General features: G+C 31.6%; 2 protein-coding genes across 2 annotated transcripts; both read right to left on the bottom strand.

Moving 5' to 3' along the window:
* Nucleotides 1–462: 462 nt before the first annotated feature.
* LOC115885324 lies at nucleotides 463–13,607 on the bottom strand. The gene is made up of 12 exons (XM_030904201.1): nucleotides 13,305–13,607; nucleotides 11,885–12,084; nucleotides 11,539–11,692; nucleotides 10,727–10,974; nucleotides 10,372–10,632; nucleotides 10,238–10,282; nucleotides 10,140–10,146; nucleotides 9,021–9,110; nucleotides 8,279–8,478; nucleotides 6,706–6,859; nucleotides 1,388–1,635; nucleotides 463–727 (listed from the first exon to the last, which is right to left on the bottom strand). Exons 1-12 carry the CDS (start codon nucleotides 13,383–13,385, stop codon nucleotides 463–465), a joined length of 1,953 nt encoding a protein of 650 aa, XP_030760061.1. The 5' UTR covers nucleotides 13,386–13,607.
* Nucleotides 13,608–15,987: 2,380 nt separating this feature from the next.
* LOC115885409 (aldose reductase A-like) lies at nucleotides 15,988–20,024 on the bottom strand. The gene is made up of 6 exons (XM_030904313.1): nucleotides 19,844–20,024; nucleotides 19,572–19,771; nucleotides 17,173–17,320; nucleotides 16,725–16,972; nucleotides 16,174–16,437; nucleotides 15,988–16,106 (listed from the first exon to the last, which is right to left on the bottom strand). Exons 1-6 carry the CDS (start codon nucleotides 19,910–19,912, stop codon nucleotides 16,061–16,063), a joined length of 975 nt encoding a protein of 324 aa, XP_030760173.1. The 5' UTR covers nucleotides 19,913–20,024; the 3' UTR covers nucleotides 15,988–16,060.
* Between the last annotated feature and the right edge of the window lie 190 nt (nucleotides 20,025–20,214).

Raw genomic sequence — 20,214 nt, 5'->3', positions numbered from 1 at the left:
TTAAACAATCCTATAATGTATATTATTATAAGGCATTACGATCTACGTTTAATGCAGAGCATTATAATATATAATGCCCTTCTTTAAAAAGTTCATGTTCATATATATTTTCGCATAGGGTTTATTTGAAATTATAACATGCGGTTCATAGCGACAATTTGACTCGAAATACCAAGTGTTTAGTACCAAATTATTCGTAAAAAAATGCTTTTTCCAAATATGCTAATGAGCCACCCTTGTTCCGTTTGAAAAAATTGAGATATGATTAAAAAACGATTTGGCCATCTTTTACAACAAGAAGTGACCGAAAACAATTGAATACGTCAATCAATCCTAATTTATGTCATACACAAACATACCAAATCTCGTTTTTTTTATTTGAAAAAATAAAAAAGTTTTAGGGGTAAGCCTCCTTTGAGACACACCCGGTATAGATATATTTCTATAATTACTGTAATATACTCACGCTTTTGCAAATGAGAAATCGCATGCTCTAGCTGGTTCTCCAACATCAAGACCTTTCAATGCTTCAATATCTTCGTTGTCTAGTGTGAAGTCGAATAAATTAATGTTTTCTTTTACCCTGCTCACAGTGACACTCTTTGGTATGACGACAATGTCCCTTTGGAGCAAATGCTTCAGCATGATTTGAGCGGGAGTCTTGTTATGCTTCTTGGCGATTTTTTGGATGGTGGCATCGGTAAGCATGCTTGGTAATTCTTTTTCTCTACAAAAAAATAAGAATATAATATATAAATAAGCATCTAATTTTGTGGTTCTCAATGAAACTTAAGGTGGTACAACACTATAAACTTTAGAAAACAACCAAATCGGTTCTAGTCAATGACTAAAAAATTCAAGGACAAATAACACCCGAGAGCAAATTGTGACGATGTGACGTCTGTATACGTTGATATCATACTAATTAATTACGAAAAAAAACGTAATAAAATGTTAACAAAAGGTACAAAATTAGTATTGATACATCAAGTACATAATATCAGAAAAATAATTATCGAATTCAATAAGAAAACTAAGAAAACGCTAAAAAGGTGGAGCGGACACTTTATTTACCTATGAAACGTAACTCCTGGCTCTTTCTTATATCTGTTGCTTTTACACTTGAAAGCTGAACAACTAATCACCATTGTAATAAAGTTTATACAAAGTTCACTACACACAAACTATTAAAAATCGCTAAAATTGTCGCTGGTGGCCAGATGATGACTCATTGTTTGTCATCAAAAGAATGGCGTCTAAGGTCACAAATTCTGCTGCAGCCCGTATATGGGCGTTACATGTTCTTATATTCTTTAGTCATTGGTTCTATATAGTATAGTCTTTTTTTGGGTGTTGTAATGTTACGCCACGATGTTCGTGTACTTACGGCAGTCCTAACTTCTTGTAGAATTTATTGATTCCAGGATTAGCCAATGGACAATAAGCTACAACAACCAGTCCGTTCTTCTGAGCGAACTCTACCAATTCCCTTTGTTGCAAAAACACGTGGATTTCCACCTGCAAACAGGCAGGTTTAATTCTGGAATTTTTCACTATCCTGTCGATTTGTTTGATGTTGAAATTCGATACGCCAATGGTTCTTGTTCTTCCAGCATCGACCTGCTCCTCAAGTTTCTAGAAAAATAAAAAAGATAAAGAATAATAAGAGCTCTAGAACTCTGTATTGTGAGACAGGAAATTGTAGAGAGAAACAAGCCCTATAACATAGGATACAACATTTTATTGAACAGTGCTTTCCATAAAATCAATAAAATGAAAAATATACGAAATAATATACATGTACTGATTTCTTTCAAAAATCGACAACTATGAAACTATGATCCCTTCCCCGACACTAACGGTACATTGTGAGACAGGAAATTGTAGAGACAAACAAGCCCTATAACATAGGATACAACATTTTAATGAGCAGTGCTTTCCACAAAATCAATAAAATGAAAAATATACGAAATAATATACATGTACTGATTTCTTTCGAAAATCGAGAACTATGAAACTATGATCCTCTCCCCGACACAAACGGTACATTGTGAGACAGAGAATTGTAGAGAGAAACAAGCCCTATAACATAGGATACAACATTTTAATGAACAGTGCTTTCCATAAAATCAATAAAATGAAAAATATACGAAATAATATACATGTACTGATTTCTTTCAAAAATCGACAACTATGAAACTATGATCCCTTCCCGGACACTAACGGTACATTGTGAAACAGGAAATTGTAGAGAGAAACAAGCCCTATAACATAGGATACAACATTTTAATGAACAGTGCTTTCCATAAAATCAATAAAATGAAAAATATACGAAATAATATACATGTACTGATTTCTTTCGAAAATCGACAACTATGAAGCTATGATCCCTTCCCCGACACAAACGGTACATTGTGAGACAGGAAGTTGTAGAGAGAAACAAGCCCTATAAGATAGGATACAGCATTTTAATGAACAGTGCTTTCCATAAAATCAATGAAATGAAAAAATATACGATAATAATAGCCACATGTACTGATTTCTTTCGAAAATCGACAACTATGAAGCTATGATCCCTTCCCCGACACAAACGGTACATTGTGAGACAGGAAGTTGTAGAGAGAAACAAGCCCTATAATATAGGATACAAACATTTTAATGAACAGTGCTTTCCATAAAATCAATAAAATGAAAAAATATATACGAAATAATATACATGTACTGATTTCTTTCAAAAATCGACAACTATGAAACTATGATCCCTTCCCCGACACTAACGGTACATTGTGAGACAGGAAATTGTAGAGACAAACAAGCCCTATAACATAGGATACAACATTTTAATGAGCAGTGCTTTCCACAAAATCAATAAAATGAAAAATATACGAAATAATATACATGTACTGATTTCTTTCGAAAATCGAGAACTATGAAACTATGATCCTCTCCCGACACACAAACGGTACATTGTGAGACAGAGAATTGTAGAGAGAAACAAGCCCTATAACATAGGATACAACATTTTAATGAACAGTGCTTTCCATAAAATCAATAAAATGAAAAATATACGAAATAATATACATGTACTGATTTCTTTCAAAAATCGACAACTATGAAACTATGATCCCTTCCTGGACACTAACGGTACATTGTGAAACAGGAAATTGTAGAGAGAAAACAAGCCCTATAACATAGGATACAACATTTTAATGAACAGTGCTTTCCATAAAATCAATAAAATGAAAAAAATATACGAAATAATATACATGTACTGATTTCTTTCGAAAATCGACAACTATGAAGCTATGATCCCTTCCCCGACACAAACGGTCACATTGTGAGACAGGAAGTTGTAGAGAGAACAAGCCCTATAACATAGGATACAACATTTTATTGAACAGTGCTTTCCATAAAATCAATAAAATGAAAAATATACGAAATAATATACATGTACTGATTTCTTTCAAAAATCGACAACTATGAAACTATGATCCCTTCCCCGACACTAACGGTACATTGTGAGACAGGAAATTGTAGAGACAAACAAGCCCTATAACATAGGATACAACATTTTTAATGAGCAGTGCTTTCCACAAAATCAATAAAATGAAAAATATACGAAATAATATACATGTACTGATTTCTTTCGAAAATCGAGAACTATGAAACTATGATCCTCTCCCCGACACAAACGGTACATTGTGAGACAGAGAATTGTAGAGAGAAACAAGCCCTATAACATAGGATACAACATTTTAATGAACAGTGCTTTCCATAAAATCAATAAAATGAAAAATATACGAAATAATATACATGTACTGATTTCTTTCAAAAATCGACAACTATGAAACTATGATCCCTTCCCCGGACACTAACGGTACATTGTGAAACAGGAAATTGTAGAGAGAAACAAGCCCTATAACATAGGATACAACATTTTAATGAACAGTGCTTTCCATAAAATCAATAAAATGAAAAATATACGAAATAATATACATGTACTGATTTCTTTCTCGAAAATCGACAACTATGAAGCTATGATCCCTTCCCCGACACAAACGGTACATTGTGAGACAGGAAGTTGTAGAGAGAAACAAGCCCTATAAGATAGGATACAGCATTTTAATGAACAGTGCTTTCCATAAAATCAATGAAATGAAAAATATACGAAATAATATACATGTACTGATTTCTTTCAAAAATCGACAACTATGAAACTATGATCCCTTCCCGGACACTAACGGTACATTGTGAAACAGGAAATTGTAGAGAGAAACAAGCCCTATAATATAGGATACAACATTTTAATGAACAGTGCTTTCCATAAAATCAATAAAATGAAAAATATACGAAATAATATACATGTACTGATTTCTTTCAAAAATCGACAACTATGAAACTATGATCCCTTCCCCGACACTAACGGTACATTGTGAGACAGGAAATTGTAGAGACAAACAAGCCCTATAACATTGGATACAACATTTTAATGAGCAGTGCTTTCCACAAAATCAATAAAATGAAAAATATACGAAATAATATACATGTACTGATTTCTTTCGAAAATCGAGAACTATGAAACTATGATCCTCTCCCCGACACAAACGGTACATTGTGAGACAGAGAATTGTAGAGAGAAACAAAGCCCTATAACATAGGATACAACATTTTAATGAACAGTGCTTTCCATAAAATCAATAAAATGAAAAATATACGAAATAATATACATGTACTGATTTCTTTCAAAAATCGACAACTATGAAACTATAATCCCTTCCCGGACACTAACGGTACATTGTGAAACAGGAAATTGTAGAGAGAAACAAGCCCTATAACATAGGATACAACATTTTAATGAACAGTGCTTTCCATAAAATCAATAAAATGAAAAATATACGAAATAATATACATGTACTGATTTCTTTCGAAAATCGACAACTATGAAGCTATGATCCCTTCCCCGACACAAACGGTACATTGTGAGACAGGAAGTTGTAGAGAGAAACAAGCCCTATAACATAGGATACAACATTTTATTGAACAGTGCTTTCCATAAAATCAATAAAATGAAAAATATACGAAATAATATACATGTACTGATTTCTTTCAAAAATCGACAACTATGAAACTATGATCCCTTCCCCGACACTAACGGTACATTGTGAGACAGGAAATTGTAGAGACAAACAAGCCCTATAACATAGGATACAACATTTTAATGAGCAGTGCTTTCCACAAAATCAATAAAATGAAAAATATACGAAATAATATACATGTACTGATTTCTTTCGAAAATCGAGAACTATGAAACTATGATCCTCTCCCCGACACAAACGGTACATTGTGAGACAGAGAATTGTAGAGAGAAACAAGCCCTATAACATAGGATACAACATTTTAATGAACAGTGCTTTCCATAAAATCAATAAAATGAAAATATACGAAATAATATACATGTACTGATTTCTTTCAAAAAAATCGACAACTATGAAACTATGATCCCTTCCCGGACACTAACGGTACATTGTGAAACAGGAAATTGTAGAGAGAAACAAGCCCTATAACATAGGATACAACATTTTAATGAACAGTGCTTTCCATAAAATCAATAAAATGAAAAATATACGAAATAATATACATGTACTGATTTCTTTCGAAAATCGACAACTATGAAGCTATGATCCCTTCCCCGACACAAACGGTACATTGTGAGACAGGAAGTTGTAGAGAGAAACAAGCCCTATAAGATAGGATACAGCATTTTAATGAACAGTGCTTTCCATAAAATCAATGAAATGAAAAATATACGAAATAATATACATGTACTGATTTCTTTCGAAAATCGACAACTATGAAGCTATGATCCCTTCCCCGACACAAACGGTACATTGTGAGACAGGAAGTTGTAGAGAGAAACAAGCCCTATAATATAGGATACAACATTTTAATGAACAGTGCTTTCCATAAAATCAATAAAATGAAAAATATACGAAATAATATACATGTACTGATTTCTTTCAAAAATCGACAACTATGAAACTATGATCCCTTCCCCGACACAAACGGAACATTGTGAGACAAGAAATTGTTGTAATTGGAATTGTGAGAGTTGTCATGGAATTGTGAGACAGGAAACTGTTGTAATGAACAGTGCTTTCCATAAAATCAATAAAGTGAGAAATATACGATACGAATCACAGGTGGTAGCTTTGCTGTAAAAAATATCAAGTTGCTTAATTTATTCATTTATTTTCTGACATTAAATGAATTGTGTTCGAACAGTTCTTTGTTCTTTTTAGAAACTCTTTTAGTTCGGAATGTTCAAAACAGCTTAATTGCCATTGCAAAAAATTCATCGCAACCTTATTAGAATATTTTGAACGGGAAAGCGGTAGTAAAGGACATTTATGTCCCTTAAGTGCTGTTAAAGAGCTGAGTTTTGTTGCTATTAATAATAACTATTTATATATTTATAAATAAGTCATTTTTATTTCCTAAAATATTTTGACTAAAAGAAAGTCAAAGCAAACTTGTTTATATAATTTTAGAGCACGGACATTAAATAAAAAAGACGAGGACACAAAGAAGGATCAAAAAGGTTTTAGTCAAAAAGCGTTTTTAATACTGTTTTTTTCATGTAATGCTTCAATGCTATGAAACGGGCTAACGCTATGCATATATACTTTCTTCAAAAAAGATACTCACTTTCCAGACAGCTATGTGATCTGTGTCGTCAACTTCGAACGGTACTTTTGAGTATGGTTCTCTAGGTTTGGTACATATCGGAAAATGGATCAGGTACAAATCTACATAATTCAGCTGCAACCTCTCCAAAGATTCTTTTATGAATGGTTCAACTCTGCAATAAATATTAAATATAAAATTAATTTTACTTTTTATTTCTTTTTAGAAAATTTTAGTGAGATTCTTCAAAACTCCATTATACTCCAGAACATATTATTAAAACTACTTATTTCGTAGCAAAATAAAACACTAAATCACCACAATACACCAAAACACTTTTACTTTTACACTAGACGCGCGTTTTGCTAACCATGTTACCATCATCAGCAGATTGATGATTAAACTGATCATTAACAAAATTAATAATATTACATTGCATGAAGGTGAAATTTGGTCTCCTTTGATGTATCTTCGTTGTTTCCAAATGCTCCAATTCCACATATTAGGCTACTTGAAGGAATTACTGAACGCAAATGGTCTCGACAATAAAACTGTGATTGAATATATTGAGCTTACATCGTTATATATGAAACAAACTTGTTTTCAATTTAATAACAACTTTTTTGAACAGCGGGAAGGTACAGCAATGGGTAATCCATTGTCTCCATTTTTTGGCTTATTTATTCATGAGCAGGTTTGAAGTGGAGGCTAAGAATCAGTTTGGGTATTTTCCAAGAGTATGGTTTAGGTATGTGGATGATATTTTTGCTGATTTTGACACACATTCAGACACTGTAGATAATTTTATTTCTAAGTTAAATAATTGTTTTCCTTCCATTAAATTTACACATGAAATTGAGAACAACGACAGATTACCATTACTAGATGTATTAGTTATTGGAAATAGTAATAATTGCCTGGAATTTGATATCTATAGGAAAAATACCACTACACGCAGATATATTCTTAATGAATCATAGTGAACATAAAATGGCTAGTTTCAATTTCTTAGTTCATAGATTACTTAGTTTTCCACTTACCAACGAAAGATATGACATAGAAAGAGATTACATTAGGAATACAGCGAAGTGTAATGGATATTCTCCTTCACTAGTTGATAAAATAATTAGAAAACGTAGGTGTAGATTAATGATTTCTGAAAATTCGACTTTTCAAGCGGAGAAAGATACGTCAAAATATTTTTCAATACCGTTTGATAGAGAGTTATCGCGTGGTCTAGAAAGAATTTTTAAGAATGTCAATTATAAACTTGTGTATAGTGCTAATAATAAATTACAACAATTATTAGGTAATCCAAAGGATAAAACACCTCCACTGCAAATGTCGGGTATTTATGAAATTTCTTGTAAAGATTGTAATCAAAAATATGTTGGGCAAACTAGAAGACCAATATTAGCTTAATCATCTGCTGATGATGCTAACATGGTTAGCGAAACGCGCGTCCAGTGTAAAAGTAAAAGTGTTTTGGTGTATTGTGGTGATTTAGTGTTTTATTTTGCTGTGTAACACCAAAAATCCCTACCCCCAACTGTAATACTTATTTCATATAAAGAAAACATGCAAGTTTACTCACCTATCTTCATGTATAGCTTGCATAGGTAGTTTTGTTGTTATAAATAGTTCTTCTCTCTTGAGTTTTCCTGAAGATATCCATTGTTGAAGCACTTTCCCTATGATATGCTCGTTGTTGTATATGTAAGCTGTGTCTATATGTCTGTATCCGGTTTCTAGAGCTGCGTTCAAAGCTTTTTCAAGTTCCTCTTCATTGTCGGACTATTAAAATAATTAATTTTTGTTATACCTTTCAGAAACCGTCTAAATAATTACATTAGTAATGTCCTATTATTTATAATCTCAACTTAAAATATGAAATTATCTATTTTTTTTGCTAAAATCGTAAAAATAAGTATTTTTAAATAGTCATCGAAATTTAATAGTTTTTTTAACAGAAAATAATTTTATTTGAACAAAAATATACAATCTAAAAAAAATATTTGAAAAATAAAAATGTAAACTTTAAAATCTTCTAAGCAAATTAGCCTAATTAACACAAAATTACGAACTTTTAAGGGTACATCTCCCCTACTAGTCTGTAGAAGCAAAAAAAACAAAAATAAAGAAAGAAAAACTATTCAAAATTGTATAAATTACGTAAATATCTTTATTTTATTAACATTTTATGTTTAAAACAAATTATAGTGATAAAAACTATTCAAATATTACACAAGATTTCATACTAGTCTAATAGGCAAACAATTTAAAATAATAACAGACGAATTATGTACCAAACGAATCATTTTATGTCAAGGACTCACCTGCCAGGTACCATAACCGACGACAGGAAACTCATATTTTCCTAATAACAAAGCATTGGGTACCACCATTATTACCGGTACTATCTGATACTATAACTGTTTAAAGCGATTAAGTAGACTTCAGCAACAACTGCTAAACGAATTGAATTTATATGTTTGACTGACAATACAAAATGATGTATCTTATCTGCCTTACGTACGTTTGAAGTGACTGAGATATGAGCATGCGTTTTGAACTGTTAGTACTGAGTTTGTCTAATGAAAATAGGAGCGCTATTACGAGTACCTGTATAAAGATTTACAGATTTTTATCTAATGATGTAATGTTTACTATAAGATATATAAATTAAACTTTGAGTTATGTAATATACATTATAAATATATAATGTCAAATTGGCACATGCATGCCTTGTTCTTTTTAGAACTTTTTTTTTTAAATTTACGATTTTCAATAACTTATTTTGCGAAAAAAGCCTCATAGACGTGATCCTGGGGTCGAAATATACCACCCCTAAATATTTTTGCACATATTTTAGACTCACTCTGTATATCCAATCTTTTTAGATAATTATTGAGCATATGTAGGTTAATTCAGAGCACTTTTTAAAAATATAGAGAGTTCTACAGGGTGTCCCCAAAAAAAGTTACATATCAAAGTTGTGTTTTTTGTAATTTGGAACACTCTATACATTAATTGATTTTCGAATTCTGGGAGAAAAATAAAGGTGAGTTTTATAGAAGTATATGACTAAAATGTAAGGTTTTTGACATATTATTTAACATTTTCAACAATAATTTTTAAATTACAATAAAAGCTACCTAAATTGGAATTTACCCGGTATAGCCTAATATGTAGTTAAATTAACTATTGTACTTTAAATCAAATTAAAACTTGATCCAAAAAGTTATACAGGGTGAAACAAAATTAACATTGAACATTGGTTACCTTTAAAAGCATGTTACTCTCTTGTTTTAAATAGAACACCCAGTATATTATTCCGATATTCAATGGAGAAGGGTAGTAGGCTAATGTAATTCTTTATAATCTAATAATGTTTATTAGAATATATTCGTAATTCTTATTGCTCTGTATAATATATGAATAAAAACACTTATTACGCATGTACTTATAAATAAATTTTATTGTTTTAGATATATAAATTAAATTTGTAACAAAATATTGTAAAAATTAAAAATACTTATAAAATAAAAATCACTTGATTTCTTTAGGAGCCAGTGGCCATTCAGGATGTTTCGGAAACCTGAAAAACAATATTAATAATTACTGAATAATTAATTAATCAAATTATACACGCAAAATCAGTAAACAAGCACAATCAAAAAAACTTACTCTTCTGAAAAAGCGAAATCGAAGACTCTACCATCTTCTCCAAGATCAAGTTTCTTCAAATCATCCAAATCCGTTTGTTCTAAAGTAAAATCAAATAAATCAAAGTTCTCTTTGATTCTGTTGGGTGATATGCTCTTGGGGATCACGACGATGTCTCTTTGGAGTAGATATTTAAGCATGATCTGAGCGGGACCTTTTTTATGCTTCTGGGCTATGCGATTGATTGTGGGCTCGGTTGACATGCTAGGCAATTGTTTGTGTCTGCAAAAAAAAAACAGAAAAATTAAGCAAAAAAAAATATTAAAATAAGTAAGTTTTAAATTAAAATATAAAATTACTAATTATTATGACTTACGGTAATCCTAATCTCTCGAAAAATACGTGAGCTCCAGGGTTGGCCAAAGGAGAAAACCCGACCACTACTAAACCATTATCTTGAGCATATTTTACCAGTTCATATTGGGGAAGGAAAACATGAATTTCTATTTGCAGGCACGCTGGTTTGATTCTAGCATTTTTCAAAATTCTTTCTATTTGCTTAACGTTGAAATTTGATAATCCTATTGTTTTGGTCCTGCCTGCGTCAACTTGCTCTTCCAATTTCTATAAAAGAATATAATGTGACAGAAAAAAAACTACTACTATTAATTCTACAGTCTACAGTCTACAGTATACAGTATACAGTATACAGTATACAGTATACAGTATACAGTATACAGTATACAGTATACAGTCTACAGTCTACAGTCTACAGTATACAGTATACAGTATACAGTATACAGTATACAGTATACAGTATACAGTATACAGTATACAGTATACAGTATACAGTATACAGTATACAGTCTACAGTCTACAGTCTACAGTCTACAGTCTACAGTCTACAGTCTACAGTCTACAGTCTACAGTCTACAGTCTACAGTCTACAGTATAAGTCTACAGTCTACAGTCTACAGCCTACAGCCTACAGCCTACAGCCTACAGTCCACAGCCTACAGTCTACAGTCTACATTCTACATTCTACATTCTACATTATTCATTCTACATTTGAATAAATAAAGAAAAACAATACTCAACAAACAATAATTTCAAAAAAAATTGATAAGATTATTTAATATAATATACAGAGTGAGTTATGGAATAATAAAAAGGCAATAAAGAAATTACCTTCCAAACAGCTAGGTGATCAGTGGGTTCAGTTTCAATTTTTGCACTCTGAAATATGTCAATTTGTTTGGTACAAATCGGAAAATGGATCAAATACAAGTCTACATAATCCAACTGAAGTCTTTCCAAGGATTTCTTCAAATATGGTTCGACTCTAAAATAAACAGAAAGATATTTTTTTCGGAGAATTTTTCGGACTTAATTTTTGAAATTAATTGTGTATTATTGCACAACAATATCAGATACTGGAAACTAATAAGTATTATTTTTTTTTACTAATAATTTTAATTAAAAAAAATGATCGTTACATAATATAAGAAATTAGTAATATAGTGATTTTATTCACCTGTCAGCGTTTACAGCTTCCATAGGTAACTTAGTAGTAACGAACAGCTCTTCTCTCTTGACTTTGCCTGATGAAATCCATTTTTTTAGTACCTTTCCAATAACGTGCTCGTTTTTGTAAGCATAGGCTGTATCTATGTGCCTGTACCCTGTTTCCAGGGCCACTTCCAATGCTGTCTCTAAGGCTTCTTCGTTAGCAGTCTGCAAAAATATTTTTATCTTACTTAATTAATATAAGCTTCTAACTCCCTTGGTTAGGTTAGGTTGTAATTATTATGTAGACATTACTAATAATGGAGTGCTTATGTGATACAAACCTCGAGATTCATTTATTGTGAACGAATTTTTATAAAAAAAATTGCATTGTTTTGTTAATAAGATATATTACAAAATTTACCCATTTAAGTTCGTTGCTTTTACACTTTAGTAGGTATTTAAATAAACACATATACAAATGCATACATACAAGATGGCTCCGTGTTCCGAAAAACCTCTGTAGCAGGATTTCTATCTGAGATTTTCACTCCATACCTTTTACAAAATATGCATTTAATGGTAGTTCAAATTTCAAAAATATTTTTATAGATATACAGAGCGAGTCAAATATATTTCTACACTTACGTTTTAGTTTTTCAAATGAAGTGCTTTATATTTATTTTATTCAGTGAATTTGCTATAAAATTTCGGTTCCAAAAATACCTTAATATCATAGAGTGGTTTTTGAATTATGACCACGTCCATGAAGACGTCAATCTAGACGTCCAGGAACCTTCGTTTAAGAACTTCTAATCGAGACGATCGACTTACTAAAAACTATACATTTTAGTCGTATACTTTTCTAATAAACTCGCTTTTATTTTTTTACTAAAATCCGAAAATCACTTAATATATAGGGTGTTCCATTACAAAAAAACACAACTTTGATATGTAATTTTTTTTGGGACACCCTGTAGAACTCTATATCATTTTAGAGAATGCTTTAAATTGACTTACATAAGCTCACAAAACTTTTGTTCACTTTGCAAAAACCGCGTCGTATATGACGCGCCACCCTGTATAATTCCATTTCAATGATTAGAATATAAGCAGAATAGGTATAGCTTATGCATTAGATTCATTTATTTCAATAAATTTACAGAGAAAAAAAATTAAAAAATCAAAAGATTAAGAAGGAAATAACTAAGAATTTACTAAAATTACTAAAATAAAAAAATAAAAGCAACGAAAAAAAAAGTTAAACATTTTAGTATGTTATCTATTAAACACATTACAGAAGGTTTCACATTCACAGTAACTGAATTACGAGGTAAAAATCTCTGGGCAATCCACTATAACGGGAATTAAGATTTAAAATTTAAATAAAAATTGAAATTAAAACAAAATCAAACAAAAAAATAAAAAAATCAAATACAACAGTTTACCTCATGTCCTGCGCCTCCTGTACCAAGTCCAACAACAGGAATTTTAAAAGTACCATTTAACAATTTCGTTGGTGCAGACATCTTAATACACAATTAGATATATTTTACAATTTTTTATAAACCGTTTATATAGTATGTAAACAAGATCTGATCGTTCACTGAAATCCAGTCAAAAATTTAATTTGTTTATATACTACAAATAAAACCTGAAATATCTAGAACATCATTATTTTCTATCTTTTTTCAAAGAATGTATGAGAAAAATGTAGCAGATGAGTAGAGCTGAATTGTGGCTCGTCACTGTTATGTTATTCACGTTCGTAGCATACTAGAAGTATCAAGGATGACAGACTTTTTTTTAAGTTGTTTGATGAGTAATATTTGGTAATATACATACTTAAGTAGCTATTTATTTGTCCGTTATTTTGTTCTAGAATATTATCTTGAGTAGAATTGGAGGTATTGTGCAATTTATTATTAGGCTACGTGTGTGCTCAAAAATTGATCAGTCTGATAAATCATAATTTTTATTTACATATGAGATGTTAATGTACAGGGTGGCTCGAATTCGACGCTCATCATTGGGATTTCGGAAACCGTAAGAGATACAGGATCGGTTAAATGGAGGCAAAGTTGCGCAATTTGATTGTCAATAAAATGCCGTATTGCTTTTTTATTTTTTATTTATTTTTTTTGCCTAAAATATTCTGGTAATGGAATTTTCTGTACGAAACGTCGGCAAATATCAAAGTGACTATACAGGGTGGCCCATCGAAAACGTTCCACAAGGCATAACGGCCAGGGTAATTCAGGTTTTTTTTTCAGAAAATTCAAAAACACGTCAATTTTGTTTGTGAGGGGGACAACTTTTGCCCCAAAAATGATTGCAAAATCTTCAACCCTCTAAGCGGGGGTGTCATTCCCCAATTTTTTTCAAATGGGAAGGGGGGTCAAGTGGTACCGCATTGAAAAGGGCTTTTTCTATTCTCTATACTTTCCCGCTTCGTTTTTGAAAATCGGTCGAGCCATTGAGAAAATATGAAGGATTGAAATTTGAAAAGTTGATTTAAACATTTATCAGAGTAAATGATAAGGATAAATTCCTTCGACCAATTTGCTGTTTTTTCTTATTATTTCTAGATGTTTACAATCGGGTTGCGCAGATATGAACGCCATCCTGACAAACACCTTTATGGCAAAATTGTTCGGCAGTTAGTAGCAAAATTTCGCGAAACTGATTCCGTTATGAATAAAAAGAAAAGCAGAGGAAAAATCCTGTAGTAAATGAAGCTATGGAGGTATTCGTATTGGGCCAAGTTGCCATGGACAGTATTCTCAGTACAAGAAAATTAGCCAATGAGACCGGCGGGAATCGTACAAGTTTCCAAAGGATATTAAAAAAACTCAAGTTCCAGCCGTAGAAAATTCAGTTTGTACAAGAACTCGGTACAATACGATTTTGATCGTTGCTTGCAATTTTGTGAAACTATGAGTGAACGAGTGGCGAATGATAATAATTTCCTATTTAATGTGTGTTTTTCGGATGAGTGTACTTTCTTTTTGAACAATGTAATTAATCGGCACAACTGTCGGTACTGGGCTGAGGACAATCCCAGGGTTTTTCACGAGGTGCAAAACCCTCAGAAATTAAACGTGTCGGCTGGTATTTTTGGAAATTCTATTGTGGGTCAATTTAACGATATTGAGAAGAACTTCAACGTACAAGTCACAGAACAGCTATCTAGCAACTACCGCACCTATTCCACAGAATATACACCATACAGAAGCGACAAAGAGCTTTTAATAGCATTGGTCAAATGGGAACTAATTGCGTGACGTCACGTTTGACATCCGTGCGCCTTGAACAGCATTTCACACTGAAAGAAAATTGTTAGATTTTAATAGAAAATGATGAAAGGCAGGTTTATTTAATTTTTAAAAACTAGAGGGATTTAAATCAGTATTTTTATTTAGAATTAAAAATAAATAAATAATTATGAAATATATTTTTTAGTCTTTTATGCATAATATCTAGAAATAATTATATCTGTGGTCGTGAATATACAGTTAACCAGCATTACCCCCTCCTAAAAATTTTGAAGCAAATCTCTTTGTCGCTTCTGTATGGTGTATATTTTGTGCCTATTCGTTCAACGTTGTGGCAAGTGAAAAAATGCGTAAACATCTAGAAATGATAAGAAAAAACAGCAAATTGGTCGAATTTACCCTTAATTATCATTTACTGTGATAAATGCTTAAATAAACTTTTCAAATTTCAATCCTTCATATTTTCTCAATGACTCGACCGATTTTCAAAAACGAAGCGGGGAAATATAGAGAATAGAAAGCTCTTTTTATTGCGGTGCCACTTGACCCCCCTTTCCATTTGAAAAAAGTTGGGGGATGACACCCCCGCTTAGAGGGTTGAATATTTTGCAATCATTTTTGGGGCAAAAGTTGTCCCCCTCACAAACAAAATTGACGTGTTTTTGGATTTTTTGAAAAAATAAATACCCTGGCCGTTATGCCTTGCGGAACATTTTCGATGGGCCACCCTGTATATATCATGTTTTTTTTTACCTCGTTATAAATCTGTTATATCTGTTATTTAGTAACAAATAACTGGTTTACGATAGGTGTAATTTTCTAATGATAGGTCTGGTTTTCATTCAAAGTAAAAAAATAATGTTTAAATACTTTATTTTTTTAAAAAAGTTCTTTAGATATTGATGTTAGTTTCTTATTCTAATTTATGATTACAGGGGTCTTCTTGGAAATGGGTACTCTGGATGGTCTAAAAACCTGCAACAATTAAAAAAAATTAAAATAGTTAAGTTAAAATAGAAAAAAATAAAAAATCTAAACTCACTCTTTGGAGAATGACATAATGGCTTGTCTACCCTCCTCGCCCAAGTTCAAACTTTCCAAACTTTTTAAATCATTTTCATCCAGGGAAAAATCAAACAGATCGATATTCTCCTTAATTCTGCTTGGAGTGACGCTTTTTGGAATAACAGCTACCTTTTTCTGGACCCAGTATTTCAGTAATATTTGTCCAGAGGTTTTGTCATGTTTTTCGGCAATGGTTTTTACTGTGGCGTTGCCTAGAAGATCTAGGGCATTGGTTCGAAGCCTGAAAGATCATCATTTATGATTAATTTATTTATTTATTCATTTTTGATTTTTTTATATATTTACTTCTTTTTATCTTCTCTATATGTTTTTTATCGACTCTATCTTTACCAAATTTATCTATACTACGGTATTTGCTAACTGCATTCTAAAGGAGAACAGAAAAAACATAATTTTTGGTTTATTTCTAAATTTTTGTCTGATATAAGCAAATAAAAATGATAGTGTGATTGGTTTTAGTTTAAGTTGATAATCAAATTAAACTGGTAGAATTAAACAAATACTCACGGCCTTCCAACTTTTTCTAAAAACTTGTTGATTCCTGGATTACCCAAGGTTGAATAGGAAATAGGCAAAACTCTATTTTGTTGCAAAAAATTCACCAATTCAGGTTGTTGAAAAAAGATGTGTAGTTCAATTTGATTCGCCGCTGGTTTTATTCTTGCATTATCCAAAATTCTCTGCACTTGATTAATATTAAAATTAGAAACACCAATAGCTTTGGCTCTGCCCAGATCAACTTGTTCTTCTAGTTTCTATAAGGTTTAAAAATATTCATTATCTTGTTTGAATTTAAATAGTTAACTTAAGTTAGAGGACTTGATGATGCATATTTTTTACTCTATTTTGTAAAAACCCTTACTTTTTGGTTTAAAAATAATCCAGAAATAGTGATTTTTTTGCTTTACTACTAATAACTGAATGAAGGAAGAACAAGAAGGTTTTTGTGACTTACTTTCCAAGTTGCTACAAGATCTGTATGCTCAGGTTTGGCTCCGCTTTGCAATAAACTTGCTGACGTACAAATGGGAAAATGTATCAAGTATAAGTCTACGTAGTCTAGCTGTAGTTTTTCCAAAGACTCTAACAGAAATTTTTCAGCCCTAAAATTGTATATTTTCCGTATAAAATTCATAAATACAGTATGTTCAATCAATTTTTCTGTTTATAACTCTTAAATTATTAATTTAAAAAATATATATTCACATATATATTCTACGTAAAAAGGCGCTTTGGAAATGTTTTCACAAACATACAAAATTTTCAATAACAAAAAAGCTACAGCAATTTGTTAAAAATGCACATTTTTGAAACCCCGTAACTCATAACTAACTAACTAAACATCGTGTTTTTGATAAAAATTTAGAAAAATTTTATCCGAAAAAATACGGCCCAATTTGCGCGAGGTATTTTTGCATTTGGATTGTGGCAAAAACGTTGTCAATACTGCCTCATGATCAGAGAAACCTGAGTGAAGGACTCTACAGTCAACGAATTCCGGGTCAAAAGACGACACGACATAATCTATAGTACTAGAGCCAATTTAGTTATTCTAGTTGGTGAGTCAACATGCATGAGTATACCAAAAGAATGAAAAATGAACTGGAGAGACTCCCTAGCTGCACACACACTGGAAAAAGTCAATATTTAGGTCGCCACACAAAATTAATTTACTTTTTATAGGTAGGGATTCAAGCAAGCTTAGCAATTTTTGACTGAAAATATGCACGTCAGCGTCAGGTGTTCTGTAAATACAAATATTATAAAAGTCAAAAGCACTATGATAACCGACGGAAAATTCAAAAATTTTTTCGGATATTAGAGTATCGAACTTAGTTACTGCCGTAAAGTTGTTGTTAGTAGACATTATCATAGTACCTCCATGAGATGAGTTACTTCTATTGAATCTAGTTACTGTAGTGTAATTTTTGACAAATACAGGCTCATCCATATTTAACCAATGTTTAGTTATGGCAACAATTTCTGGAAAATTGAGCTCTTCTAATAAAAGATATAATTCATCCGTTTTATGTCTTAAGGACTGAATATTAATCAAAAAAACACTAAGCTTGCTATCGTCTAGTTTTTCAGAGGTTGCTTGATCCTCTGTTCGCGTCATTTCACCTAAAAAAAATTACTTTTATTTGGAGAGCCATTGGAGAAATACTTGGTATGACTTTCCCTAATTCTCTGAAGCTGTTGAAGTTTTTCCTTTGAAAAGAAGGACCCGAAGGCAGAAATAGGGGCGCAGCGCCGGGTGAAATGCCAGCGCCATTTAATTTTCCAAAACTAACTACTAAAATCCAAAACTAAATCATTTCTTTACTTAGTAACCAAATTCAAGATTTTATTTCCAATATATTATGTCGAATTATTAAATATTTTTCAATAATACTAAGTTATACTCCTGCATGGTGTTGCACACGTACCTAGAGCAAATTTGTAACATTATAAGATTTGTCAATTTTAACACAGATGGTAAAAAGTTTAAAATAGGAAAGCATTTTCTAGAGTTCTGTACGATTATCTACAATATACAAATGGCGCTGGCTTAACTTTATTTATAATACTCGTAGAAGAACTAGACAAAATTAACGTGGGTCTAAACACTAACTGGATCTAAATCTCACGCTTTCTATATATAATGGTATGTACACCATTCAAACAGAATGAAACTATGACGCTCAATGTTTATTATTGTTGGGGGTTACAGCCATTGGTGTTACAACAGCGAAATGAAACACTAATTCACCCCATTACACCAAAACACTCCACTTTTGCACTGTACGCGTCAGATTTAATCATCTGCTGATGATGCTAACATGATTAGCGAAACGCGCATCCAGTGCAAATATAAAATGTATGTTTTTTGATGAATTAGTCATTTATTTTGCTGCTAAATGTCTAGTAGAAAAAAAATGTACTTTTTCATTTATTTGTTCACTAAATCTAGGCGTGGCTTGTATTATTGACAAAAGTAAATTTTGCAAATTTTGTCAAAACAAGTCAACGGTCGATCTATATGAATATGTAAGAAGTTTTTGACAGAAATTAGAATTGACAAAAATTTTGCCGAAAAATTAGAGGTCGAAGCTGAATTTTAAACTTCCTGATCCAAAGAGAGTTGATTATGAACACGATGGCCATACTATAAATGGTAGTAATTGACAAACGGAAGCGAACCGTTTTTACCTATTTAGGAAAATATTATATCTAAAAAAAAGGTTTTGCACACAGGCGCTGTCAGGTGTTGGCGCGGCCCTGAGCATGCACACATTTCAAAAATCCATCGTGCTGGTACAATTTGGTACAGATTCGAAACATAATATGTTTCAAAATATAATAGATATCTACCTGTCGGGATGTACCCCATTTGGGGGCAACTTTGTGGTGATAAATATGTCCTTCCTGGATAATTTTCCTGAATGAAACCATTTTTGCAAGACCTTTCCAATGATATGTTCATTTGCATAAATCGTGGCTGTGTCTATATGTCTATAACCAGCTTCGAAAGCTGCATCTAACGCAGCTTCTAGTTCTTTTTCATCTGTAGCCTGGAAATTGCAAGAAAATATCAAAAAATTTATATTTTAGATAAAGTAATTGTTACAAAATAAAATACTAACTGTGAAAGTTCCAAATCCAACTGCCGGTATTTTAAATTTGCCAAGTAATTCAAATGTTTGAACTGCCATGGTTACGATCGCCAATAACAACTTATTACTAAAACACACACAAGTAAAATTATTCACAATATATATCGCTGTATTAACTTGAATACACCCAGAGATATCGGGAGCTTATTATAGACATAATGATAACGTTTATAAACACTTTTAAATGTAAAGGTTGATATGTAGTTTCAATTTTTATATGAAACTAAATAGTAGGTAAACACAATTTTTAATAAATTTTATCGTATTGTTCAAGTGGCATTTTGATTAACTCATTATAAAATATTTACTAATATTTGAATTATATCCATTCTTATTATTTA

The sequence above is a fragment of the Sitophilus oryzae genome, unplaced genomic scaffold (assembly GCF_002938485.1).
Source record: "Sitophilus oryzae breed Bouriz unplaced genomic scaffold, Soryzae_2.0 scaffold_381_pilon_pilon, whole genome shotgun sequence".
NCBI lineage: Eukaryota > Metazoa > Arthropoda > Insecta > Coleoptera > Curculionidae > Sitophilus > Sitophilus oryzae.
This window is presented reverse-complemented; position numbering and strand designations above follow the sequence as displayed.